A 13,021-nucleotide genomic window follows, 5' to 3' on the forward strand; every position below is an offset into this window, starting at 1 on the left:
GAACTGCCGTCTGCAGAAGAGCGTTCCAAACGTCTCCCACCCTTTGCGTGTAGAAGCATTTCCTAACTTCACTCCTGCACGTCCTGGCTCTATATGTTACACTATGTCCCCACGATCTAGTGTTCAAGTGTAGGAGACCTCCAAAAACAGTTGTAAATGTCTCGGCAGCCAGAAGCAATAATCCAGCCACTAACCTGTAAATCCTGCTTAGTCCCTTGAAATATCGCTGGTGGGGGGGTCCTCCAGGCACTCTAAGACATGTTCAGATGGTCGGGGTTAAGACTGTACGTTGAGTTGAGCATTAAGTCCCAAAATGGTGTCTATCACTTTAAATCAGCGTTGTACACTGATTGAAGCCATTTTCTCCCTACTTTATATGATTCCATCGTTCGTTATCTGCGCCTGCGCAAACTCCTATACCAAGATGGCGTCTGGCGCACGTCACGCTGGAAACGTGCGTGCGCATCCAAAACACCATCTTGGATGTCGGAGAGGCCGTGTAGCGCCGAAACAACGGGCGTTACACGGTGAATAGTGAAAAATTGAACATTTGTGTGACAGTGTAATTTCCAATTAATGAAAGGAGAGCATGCAGCAAGTTTCCAAACATTCTTACAAATAAATCTACAAAGGCACTTTTCTTTGTGCTTTTTAAGGTTGACATGTTTTCATACGGAATGGTCCTGTATGAGTTGCTGTCTGGACAACGGCCAGACCTCGGACAACACCAGGCACAGATTGCGAAAAAGCTGTCAAAAGGAGTGCGACCTTTGCTAGGAAGCCTGGAGGAAGTGCAGTTTTCCAGAATGCATAATCTGATGATCGAGTGCTGGGATACGAAGCCTGAAAAGGTAAGGAAGGTGAAGGGTCAGGAAGGTGAAGGGTCAACAACTTTTATTCTTAATATGCCTTTCATGTACAAAACATCCCAAGGCATTTCACAGAGTGAGGAGAAAAAATATAGCAATAGATAAAGAACAAACGACAAACCAGTTCTTGTTTCCCAGGCACAGAAGAACGTAAGAAATAGGAGCAGGAGTAGGCCATACGGCCCCTCGAGCCTGCTCCGTCATTCAATGGATCATGGCTGATCTTCGACCTCAACTCCACTTTCCTGCCCGATTCCCCATATCCCTTGATTCCCCTAGAGTCCAAAAATCTATCGATCTCAGCCTTAAATATACTCAATGACTGAGCATCCACAGCCCTCTGGGGTAGAGAATTCCAAAAATTCACAACCCTCTGAGTGAAGAAATTCCTCCTCATCTCAGTCTTAAATAACCGACCCTTTATCCTGAGACTATGCTCCCTAGTTCTAGACTCTCCAGCCAGGGGAAACAACCTCTCAGCATCTACCCTGTCAAACCCCCTCAGAATCTTATGTTTCAATGTGATCACCTCTCATTCTTCTAAACTCCAGAGAGTATCGGCCCATTCTACTCAATCTCTCCTCATAAGACAACCTTCTCATCCCAGGAATCAATCTAGTGAACCTTTGTTGCACCGCCTCTAAGGCAAGTATATCCTTCCTTAGATAAGGAGATCAAAATTGTACACAGTACTCCAGGTGAGGTCTCACCAAAGCCCTGTACAATTATAGTAAGACTTCCTTACTCTTATACTCCAACCTCCTTGCAATAAAGGCCAACATTCCATTTGCCTTCCTAATTGCCTGCTGTACCTGCATGTTAACTTTCTGTGTTTCCTGTACCAGGACACCCAAGTCTCTCTGGACACCAACATTTAATAATTTCTCATTTAAAAAATATCCGGTTTTTCTGTTCTTCCTACCAAAGTGAATACCCTCACATTTCCCCACATTATACTCCATCTGCCCCCTTCTTGCCCACTCACTTAACTTGTCTATATCACTTTGCAGTCTCTTTGTGTCCTCCTCACAGCTTACTTTCCCAACCAGCTTTGTATAGTCAGCAAACCTGGATATATTACACTCGGTCCTTTCATCTCAGTCATTAATATCGATTGTAAATAGCTGAGGCCCAAGCACTGATCCCTGCGACACCCCACCAGTTACAGCCTGTCAACCTGAAAATGACCTGTTTATTCCTGCTCTCTGTTTTCTGCCCTTTAACCAATCCTCTATCCATGCTAATATGTTACCCCAACCCTATGAGCCCTTATCTTGTGTAACAACCATTTGTGTGGCATCTTATCGAATGCCTTTTGAAAATCCAAATATACTACATCCACTGGTTCCCCTTTATCGACCCTGCTCGTTACATCCTCAAAAAACTCTAATAAATTTGTCAAACATGATTTCCCTTCCATAAAACCATGTTGACTCTGCCTAATCATATTATGATTTTCTAAGTGCCCTGTTGCCACTTCCTTAGTAATAGATTCCAGCATTTTCCCGACGACTGATGTCAGGCTAACTGGTCTGTAGTTTCCTGTTTTCTCTCTCCCTCCTTTCTTGAATAGCAGGGTTACATTTGCTAACTTCCAATCTGCTGGTACCGTTTTAGAATTTAGAGAATTTTGAAAGATCACTACCAATGCATCCACTATCTCTGCAGCCTCCTCTTTTGGAACTCTGGGATGTAGGTCATCAGGTCCAGGGGATTTATCGGCTTTTAGTCCCATTAGTTTCTCAAGTACTATGGGGAAAAATTGGAATGGGGCCTGTTTTTGGGCGGGGGTAGCACGATCTGCTATTACCCCGCGCCCAATGGTCCCTGCACAGGCAGGACGAGACTTTCGTCAGGCCCGAGGACTCACCTGCAATCCGCGTTGGAAATCAGCGTGAACAAGGATTCCATGCAATTTGCACTTTCCACCAGCAGGGGGAGCTCCAATCTCTTAAAGGCTGTCTGTTAGAAATCTCTTAAAGGTAGCTGGTACCTGTTATTTGCTGAATATAACAGCCTGCTGTCTGCATGGAATCTGAACGGAGATCAGACATCACACACGTAAAGCACAGATGCAGGTCACATCCCTATGTTTACATACTGATGAGTTATATTAAAACATTGAATAAAGGTTGCGCACCACTAAATCTACATCCTCACCAATCTGCCGATCTGAGAGTCCATGCACTAAGGTTCCCTGCTGATGCACCAGAGGCCTTGGTGCAAGAGCTGGACAGAAGGAGGGACATCCGATATCTGCGGGTGGGCGAAGCAAGAGGCCCTCCAGACATACACCCAAAAGGCAGTGGGAGGAAGCGGGGGACGAAGTCAATGCCAGGAGCACAGCATCATGAACATGGATGCAGTGCAGGAAGAAGTTTAATGCTTTGACATGAGTGGTCAAGGTGAGTGAGGTCAACTGTCAAGTGGCGTCTCCAACCAACTGCACCACACACTACACCCCCATCACCCACATACCAACAAACTCTTTCCATCAGTACTCAACTCTTCCAATCAGATGCTTCCTCTCAACCTCACACATTACCACAGTTGCAAGCCACCGACCCACAACTCACAGGCCACACACACTGGCAGCTATTCAACCATGACAGGCACATTGCCCAGACACGCGTCCCACTTTCTTGCAGGAGAAGGTAGTGCATACAGAAGGCAGCAAGTGGCAGTGGCATTCAGCCCCTCGAGCCTCTTCCGCCATTCAGTGAGATCGTGATGGACCTGTGACCTAACTCCATATACCCGCCTTAGCCCCATATCCCTTAATACCTTTGGTTCACAGAAATCTATCAATCTCAGATTTAGAATTCACAATTGAGCTAGCATCAACTGACGTTTGCAGAAAAGCTTCCCAAACTTCTCCTAACCTTTGCGTGTAGAAGCATTTTCTAACTTCACTCCTGCATGACCTGGCTCTAAATGTTAGGCTATGCCCCCTAGTCCTAGTATTGAAGTCTAGGAGACCTCCAAAAACAGTTACAAATGTCTCGGCAGCCAGAAGCAATAATCCAGCCACTAACCTGTAAATCCTGCATGGTCCCTTTAAATAGCGCTGGTGGGGGGTCCTCCAGGCACTCTAAGACACGTTCAGATGGTCGGAGTTAAGACTGTGCTTTAAGTTAATCGTTAAGTCCCAAAATGGTGTCTATCACTTGAAATCAGCCATTTTCTCCCTACTTTACATGATTCCAGCATTTGTTATCTGCACCTACGCAAACCCCTATACCAAGATGGCGTCTTGGATACGCACGCACGTTTCCAGCATGACGTGCGTATCCAAGACGCCATCTTGGATGTTGAAGAGGCGCCGAAACAAGGGCGCTGCACAGCCCAATTTAATGTCCTTTTTCTCTACTGATATTAATTACTTTAAGTTCCTCCCTCTCATTAGACCCTTGGTTCCCCACTATTTCTGGTATGTTTTTTGTGTTTTCTACTGTGAAGACAGATACAAAATATTTGTTTAACGTCTCTGCCATTTCCTTAATCCACATTATAATTTCTCCTGTCTCAGCCTCTAAAGGGCCAATGTTTACTTTCGCTTCGTACCTCCCTTTTTACATACTTGTAGAAGCTCTTACAATCCGTTTTTATATTTCTTGCTAGTTTACTTTCATATTCTATTTTTATCAATTTTTTGGTCATCCTTTGCTGGTTTCTAAAGCTCTCCCAATCCTCAGGCTCACTACTCTTCTTGGCAACATTATAGGCCTCTTCTTTTAATCTAATACTATCCTTAACTTCTTTAGTTAGCCAAGGTGGGTCACTTTTCCCGTGGAGTTTTTATTTCTCCAATGGAATGTATATTTGTTGAGAATATTGAAATATTTCTTTAAATGTTTGCCATTGCTTTTCGTCTGTTATGCCCTTTAATTTAATTTCCCAATCTACCTTAGCCAACTCTCCCCTCATACATATGTAATTGGCTTTATTTAAGTTCAAGACTCTAGTTTCGGACTTAAGTACGTCACTCGCGAACTCAGTGTGAAATTCTATCATATTATGATCACTCTTCCCCAGAGGATCCCTTACTGTGAGATTACTAATTAACCCTGTCTCATTACATAATACAACATCTAAAATAGCCTGTTCCCTGGTTGGTTCCACGACATATTGTTCCAGGAAACTGTCTCGAATGCTTTCCATGAACTCGTCCTCCAGACTGCTTTTGTCTATTTGATTTGCCCAGTCTATACGAGTCACCCACGATTATCGCATTACCTTTGTTACAAACTCCTCTTATTTCTTGATTAATACTCTGTCCAATGGTATAGCAATGTCCTTTGCCCCTTATTATTTCTTATCTCCACCCAGACTGATTCTACTTCCTGATCCTCTGAGACAAGATCCTTTCTCACCACTGTCCTTAGGTCATCCTTTATTATTAGGGCTACACCCCCTCCCTTTCCATTCTGCCTGTCTTTTCTAAACATCATGTACCATCATGGAAAGGCATGGTTTAATCAGGGATAGTCAGCATGGATTTGTTCAGGGAAGGTTATGCCTTACAAATCCGATTGAATTCTTTGAGGAAGTGCAGTGGATGTTGTCTACATGGATTTTAGTAAGGCATTTGACAAGGTCCCACATGGCAGACTGGTCAGAAAGGTAAAAGCCCATGGGATACAGGGAAATGTGGCAAATTGGATCCAAAATTGGCTCAGTAACAGGAAACAAAGGGTAAAAGTGGATGGATGTCTTTGCAAATGGAAATCCGTTTCCAGTGGTGTGCCACAGGGCTCAGTGTTGGGTCCCTTGCTGTTTGTGGTATATATTAATGATTTGGTCTTGAATGTAGGGGGCATGATTGGCAAATTTGCAGACGACACAAAAATTGGCCGTGTAGTTGATAGTGAAGAGGATAGCTGTAGACTCCAAGAAGATATCAATGGGTTGGTGGAGTGGGCAGAAAAGTGGCAAATGGAGTTCAACCCGGAGAAGTGTGAGATAATGCACTTAGGGAGGGCAAACAGTAAAAGGGAATACGCAGTAAACGGGAATATATTGATAGGGGTCGAGGAAGTGAGAGACCTTGGAGTGCATGTGCACAGGTCCCTGAAGGTGGCAGTACAGGTAGATAAGGTTGTGAAGAAGGCATACGGAATGCTCTCCGTTATTAGCTGAGATATAGAATACAAAAGCAGGGATGTAATGATGGAACTGTATAAAACGCTGGTAAGGCCACAGCTGGAGTATTGTGCACAGTTCTGGTCACCACATTACAGGAAGGACGTAATTGCTCTGGAGAGAGTGCAGAGAAGATTAAGAATGTTGCCAGGGCTCAAAAATTGCAGCTACGAGGAGAGATTGGATAGGCTGGGGTTGTTTTCCTTGGAGCAGAGGAGGCTGAGGGGAGACTTGATTGAGGTGCACAAAATTATGAGGGGCCCAGATGGAGTAGACAGGAAGTACCTGTTTCCCCTAGCGGAGAGCTCAAGAACTAGAGGGCATAGATTTAAGCTGATTGGCGGAAGGATTAGAGGGAACACGAGGAAAAACTTTTTTACCCAGAGGGTGGTGGGTGTATGGAATTCACTGCCCGAATTGGTGGTGGAGGCAGGGACCCTCAACTCTTAAAAAGTACCTGGACCTGCACCTAAAGTGCTGTAAGCTGCAGGGCTACGGACCGGATGCTGGAAAGTGGGATTAGAAAGGGCACCTGGTTGTTCTTCGAGCCGGCGCGGACACGATGGGCCGAATGGCCCCCTTCTGTGCTGTATCTTTTCTATGGTTCTACCCTGGACTATTTAGTTCCCAATCTTGTGCAACTAATTCGTCTATCTTGTTACGAATGTTCCGTGCATTCAGATAAAGAGCCTTTAATTTTGAATTTTTACCAATTTTTCCTGCTTTGACCTTACTTGTTGACCTCTATTATTGGCAAACTCTCTGTCCCTTCCTGCCACACTCTGCTTATCTTTACCCAAATCACTACACTGCTCTGATGTCTTGACTTTTCTCATTAGATTTCTAAATTTCCCCTCACCTGACCCCTCCCCCCTCCCTTTTTTTAGTTTAAAGCCCTATCTACAGCCCTAGTTATTTGATTCACCAGGACACTGGTCCCAGCCCGGTTTAAGTGGAGCCCGTCCCGGAACAGCTCCCTCTTTCCCCAGTACTGGTCCCAGTGCCCCATGAATCGAAACTCCTGTCTCCCACACCACTCTTTGAGCGATGTTTAACTCTCTGATCTGTTTGTCCCGATGCCAATTTGCTCGTGGCTCAGGTAGTAATCCAGAGATTATTACCTTCGCGATTCTGTTTATTAATTTAGGCCCAAGCTCCTCAAACTCCTTCAGTAGAACCTCCAAGGTGTCTCTCTTCCTCGACCCCTATCAATATATTCCCGTTTACAGCGTATTCCCTTTTACTGTTTGCCCTCCCTAAGTGCATTACCTCACACTTCTCCGGGTTGAACTCCATTTGCCACTTTTCTGCCCACTCCACCAACCCATTGATATCTTCTTGGAGTCTACAACTATCCTCTTCACTATCAACTACACGGCCAATTTTTGTGTCGTCTGCAAATTTGCCAATCATGCCCCCTACATTCAAGTCCAAATCATTAATATATACCACAAACAGCAAGGGACCCAACACTGAGCCCTGTGGCACACCACTGGAAACGGATTTCCATTCACAAAGACATCTATCGACTTTTACCCTTTGTTTCCTGTTACTGAGCCAACTTTGGATCCAATTTGCCACATTTCCCTGTATCCCATGGGCTTTTACCTTTCTGACCAGTCTGCCATGTGGGACCTTGTCAAATGCCTTACTAAAATCCATGTAGACAACATCCACTGCACAGCCCTCATCAATCCTCCTTATCACTTCCTCAAAGAATTCAATCAGTTCTACCTATGTCATTGGTTCCTACGTGGACCATGACAACTGGATCCTCCCCCTCATGCTCCCCCTCAAGTTCTTCTCAAGCCACGAGGGGATGTCCTTAACCCTGGCACTGGGCAGGCAACACAGCCTTCGGGACGCTCGGTCTTGGCTGCAGAGGACAGTGTCTATCCCCCTGACTATACTATCCCCTACCACTACCACATTCCTCTTTACTCCCCCGACTTGAATGGCCCCCTGTACCACGGTGCTGTGGTCAGTTTGCCCATCCTCCCCGAAGTCTTTGCTCTCATCCATACAGGTAGCAAGTACCTCCTACCTGTTGGACAAGATCAAGGGCTGAGGCCCCTCCATCACTACATCCTGGGTCCCCATACCTGCCTAACTCGCAGTCACATCCTCCTGTCCCTGAGCACTGAATGAATCTAAACTACTACCTAACCTTAGGGGTGCGACTGCCTCCTGGATCAAAGTGTCCAGGTAACTCTCCCCCTCCCTGATGCATCGTAATGTCGGCAGATCGAACTCCAGCCCAACAACTCTGAGCCGAAGTTCCTCGAGCTGCAGACACTTCCTGCAGATGTGGTTACTGGGGATCACGCTGGTCTCCACCAACTCCCACATGCTGCAGTTACCACACAACACCTGCCCTGTCATCGCTTGTCGAACCAGAATTTATTTACTTACTTTATTAGAGTTTTTAATCTCTTGCTCGTCTTAGTTTTATTAACTAATTAATTTATCTGGTTTAAGTTATTGATTTAGGCTCTTAGTTAAACCCCCGCCCTAAATTAGAGAGAAAAAAAACAGTAATACTCACCAACCAATCACCTACCTGCTGTCCTGTAACGTCACTCCTTGGTATTTCCCGCCTTCGCTGCTCCGTGAGTTTAGGCCTTCGATCCCCCACTTTTATTTATTTGCCTTTGCTGCTCCGGTCCCCGCTCCTGCCTCGGCTGCTCTCAGACCTCTTCCTCTCTGTTCACTGTCCTTCCCCCTCTACACCTAATTACCCCTCTCACCAAATTCTCAACTTCCCACTCTGCTCACTCTGTGCTTTATCACAGGCCTCTCAACTCTATGCAGCACCTGATTTTCCTCCCTCTTCCAGGGCCAGGTGCTACTATTCAAATAAGCTCAACCTGAAAATACAGGTGGATTCAGTCACTGCTGACGGAACAGACTTTGGGCACCCTGGGCCCAGACCTAGGCTCGGGTACAGGACCCAGGCCCAATGCCCAGGCCCAAACCCAGGGACAGGCCCAGGCACAGGGCTTAGGACCCAGGCCCAGGCCCAGGTCACAGGGCCCAGACACACGGCCCAGATACAGAGCCCAGACACAGGGCTCAGGCGCAGACACAAGGCTGAAGCCCAGACACAGGGCCCAGACACAGGACCCAGATGCAGGGCTCAGGCCCAGACACAGGGCCCAGACACAAGGCCCAGAAACAGGGCCCAGACACAGGGCTCAGGGACATGTTTCAGACACAGTCCCAGACACAGGGCCCAGACACAGGGTTCAGACACAGTCCCAGATACAGGGCCCAGACACGGAGCCCAGACAGAGGGCTCAGGGCCCAGATATAGGGCCCAGAGACAAGGTCAGGCCCAGACACAGGGTGCAGACACAGGGCTCAGGCCCAGACACAGGGTGCAGACACAAGACTCACACCCAGACACAGGGCTGAGGACCAGACACTGGGTCCAGACACACGGCTCAGGACCAAAAACAGGCCCCAGACACAAGGCCCAGCAGTAAGATCGGCCCTTTAATCTCCTAGCAAATAATCCACAATGAAGGAGCAGCAACCACCACAAAAGCAACCAATTAAATCACTGGAAAATGTTTTTCATTTCGCCTCATATTGGTCGCCTGCTCCTCTCACCGTGTCCAGAGAAAAATCAACAGAACACGAAACGCCAACAATCCTGAACAAGAATCATTAAACTTGCCAGTTTCATGTTACAAATCCCCTCATCAACTCACCCCCACCGCACACACACACACACACACACACCCCCGCACACACACACACACCCCCGCACACACACACACACACCCGCACGCACACACACACCCGCACACACGCACACACACACACCCGCACACACACACACACACACCCGCACACACACACACACACCCGCACACACACACACACACCCGCACACACACCCGCACACACACACACCCGCACACACACACACACCCGCACACACACACACACACACACACACCCGCACACACACACACCCGCACACACACACACACACACACACACACACCCGTACGCACACACACACACCCGCACACACACACACCCGCACACACACACACACACACCCGCACACACACACACACCCGCACGCACACACACACCCGCGCACACACACACACCCGCACGCACACACACACCCGCGCACACACACACACACACACACACACACACCCGCACACACACACACACACGCACACACACACACACCCGCACACACACACACACACACACACCCGCACACACACACACACACACACACCCGCACGCACACACACCCGCACACACGCACACCCGCACACACACACACACACACCCGCACACACACACACCCGCACACACACACACCCGCACACACACACACACACACCCGCACGCACACACACCCGCACACACACACACCCGCACACACACACACACACACACCTGCACACACACACACACACACCCGCACACACACACACACCCGCACGCACACACACCCGCACACACACACACCCGCACACACACACACACACACACACACACACCCGCACACACACACACACCCGCACACACACACACACCCGCACGCACACACACACACACCCACACACACACACACCCGCTCACACACACCCGCACACACACACACCCGCACACACACACACCCGCTCACACACACACACACACACACACACCCGCACACACACACACACCCGCACACACACACACCCGCACACACACACACACCCGCACGCACACACACACACACACCCGCACACACACACACCCGCACACACACACACACACACCTGCACACACACACACACACACCCGCACACACACACACACCCGCACGCACACACACCCGCACACACACACACCCGCACACACACACACACACACACACACCCGCACACACACACACACCCGCACACACACACACCCGCACACACACACACACCCGCACGCACACACACACACACACCCGCACACACACACACCCGCTCACACACACCCGCACACACACACACCCGCACACACACACACCCGCTCACACACACACACCCGCGCACACACACACACCCGCACACACACACACCCGCACACACACACACACCCGCACACACACACACCCGCACACACACACACCCGCACACACACACACCCGCACACACACACACACACCCACACACACCCGCACACACACACACACCCGCATACGCCTCCCCACCCCCCTCGCACAGCTACCAACCCTGCCCAGGAGTCCCCCGGAATGGGGCAGGAAGCCCCTGGGCACGGCCGCTCTCAGCCCAGGGGAACTTCACCCTTTACACTCCTCACTGCGGTGACACCCCTTACCCCTCCCGCCGCTCCGTGACATCACCGTCTTATGCCACAGAGAGCCAGACCGGCTGTTGGGGAAGTGTGGGTGACTGGGGTGGGGTTCAGTGATTGGGGCTTGGCAAGGGGAGGGAGAGTGACAGCGGACTGGGGAGAGGGGAAGAGGGAGACAGGGGATTGGGGGTTGGGAGATAAGGGTTTGGGGGAAGAGAGGGACCTGGGGTGGGGGTGGGGATGGGGCCCAGTATTTCCTGCAGAGCCGGGAGCAGCAGCAGCAATGTGGTGAGTGGGAGAATCACTGAGAGGAGCAGCCAGTAAAGGGGCGAGTCAAACCTGGCAACTTTACTGTGGGTAAAGTCCCAGAACCTTCTCTCTGAGCAGTGCTAGGCCCAGGACCCTCCCCCCAACCGATCCGAGGCCCAGGACCCTCTCCCCAACCAGTCCCAGACCCAGGACCCTCTCCCCAGTCAATCCCAGGCCCAGGACCCTCTCCCCAACTGATCCCAGGCCCAGGACCCTCCCCCCAACCGATCCCAGGCCCAGGACCCTCTCCCCAACTGATCCCAGGCCCTGAACCCTCTCCCCAACCGATCTCAGACTCAAGACCCTCTCCCCAACTGATCCCAGGCCCTGAACCATCTCCCCAACCAATCCCAGACCCTGATCCCTCTCCCCAACCAATCCCAGACCCTGAACCCTCTCCCCAACTGATCCCAGGCCCAGGACCCTCTCCCCAACCGATCCCAGGCCCTGAACCCTCTCCCCAACCAATCCCAGACCCTGAACCCTCTCCCCAACCAATCCCAGACCCTGAACCCTCTCCCCAACCGATCCCAGGCCCAGGACCCTCTCCCCAACCAATCCCAGGCCCTGAACCCTCTCCCCAACCAATCCCAGACCCTGAACCCTCTCCCCAACCGATCCCAGGCCCTGAACCCTCTCCCCAACCAATCCCAGACCCTGAACCCTCTCCCCAACCGATCCCAGGCCCAGGACCCTCTCCCCAACCAATCCCAGGCCCTGAACCCTCTCCCCAACCAATCCCAGACCCTGGACCCTCTCCCCAACCGATCCCAGGCCCTGAACCCTCTCCCCAACCAATCCCAGACCCTGAACCCTCTCCCCAACCAATCCCAGACCCTGGACCCTCTCCCCAACCGATCCCAGGCCCTGAACCCTCTCCCCAACCGATCCCAGGCCCTGAACCCTCTCCCCAACCAATCCCAGACCCTGGACCCTCTCCCCAACCGATCCCAGGCCCTGAACCCTCTCCCCAACCGATCCCAGGCCCTGAACCATCTCCCCAACCAATCCCAGGCTTAGTCATATCCCAAATCCCAGGCTGCCCTCTATCTATTACTGACTCCATCCCATGTGCCAGACCCAGTCCAGCCCCTGGTCTTAGCCCCCAGCCTCAGTGCTCCAGTTCCTCTCCCCATCTGTACCTGTTACACCACTAACTCCCCCACCCAACCTTAGCGCCCATTTCAATCCAGTACATGTTTCCCCATCTGAGTAAGAGAGAGAGACTGAGTGAAGGAACATGTGGGAGAGACATTGAGAGATGTAGAGAGGAGGGAGAAGGTGCAGAGAGACCTGCGGAAAATCCTGGGGAAGGTGTGAGAAATGGTCGGATTAAAGATTAGAAGGAGACAATGTAATTAGAAACGGGTGTGAGAGCC

The 13,021-nt window shown here is 50.2% G+C and overlaps 1 protein-coding gene across 1 annotated transcript in view; it reads left to right on the forward strand.

Moving 5' to 3' along the window:
- lrrk1 (leucine-rich repeat kinase 1) overlaps nucleotides 1-13,021 on the forward strand; it is a 479,049-nt gene that overhangs the window by 406,086 nt on the left and 59,942 nt on the right. Inside the window, exon 28 of the mRNA XM_067971653.1 lies at nucleotides 657-851. Within this exon, the coding sequence (XP_067827754.1) occupies nucleotides 657-851 (195 nt within the window). The remainder of the gene's footprint in view (nucleotides 1-656; nucleotides 852-13,021) is intronic.

Source organism: Heptranchias perlo, chromosome 34, assembly GCF_035084215.1.
Source record: "Heptranchias perlo isolate sHepPer1 chromosome 34, sHepPer1.hap1, whole genome shotgun sequence".
In the NCBI taxonomy this organism is placed as follows: domain Eukaryota; kingdom Metazoa; phylum Chordata; class Chondrichthyes; order Hexanchiformes; family Hexanchidae; genus Heptranchias; species Heptranchias perlo.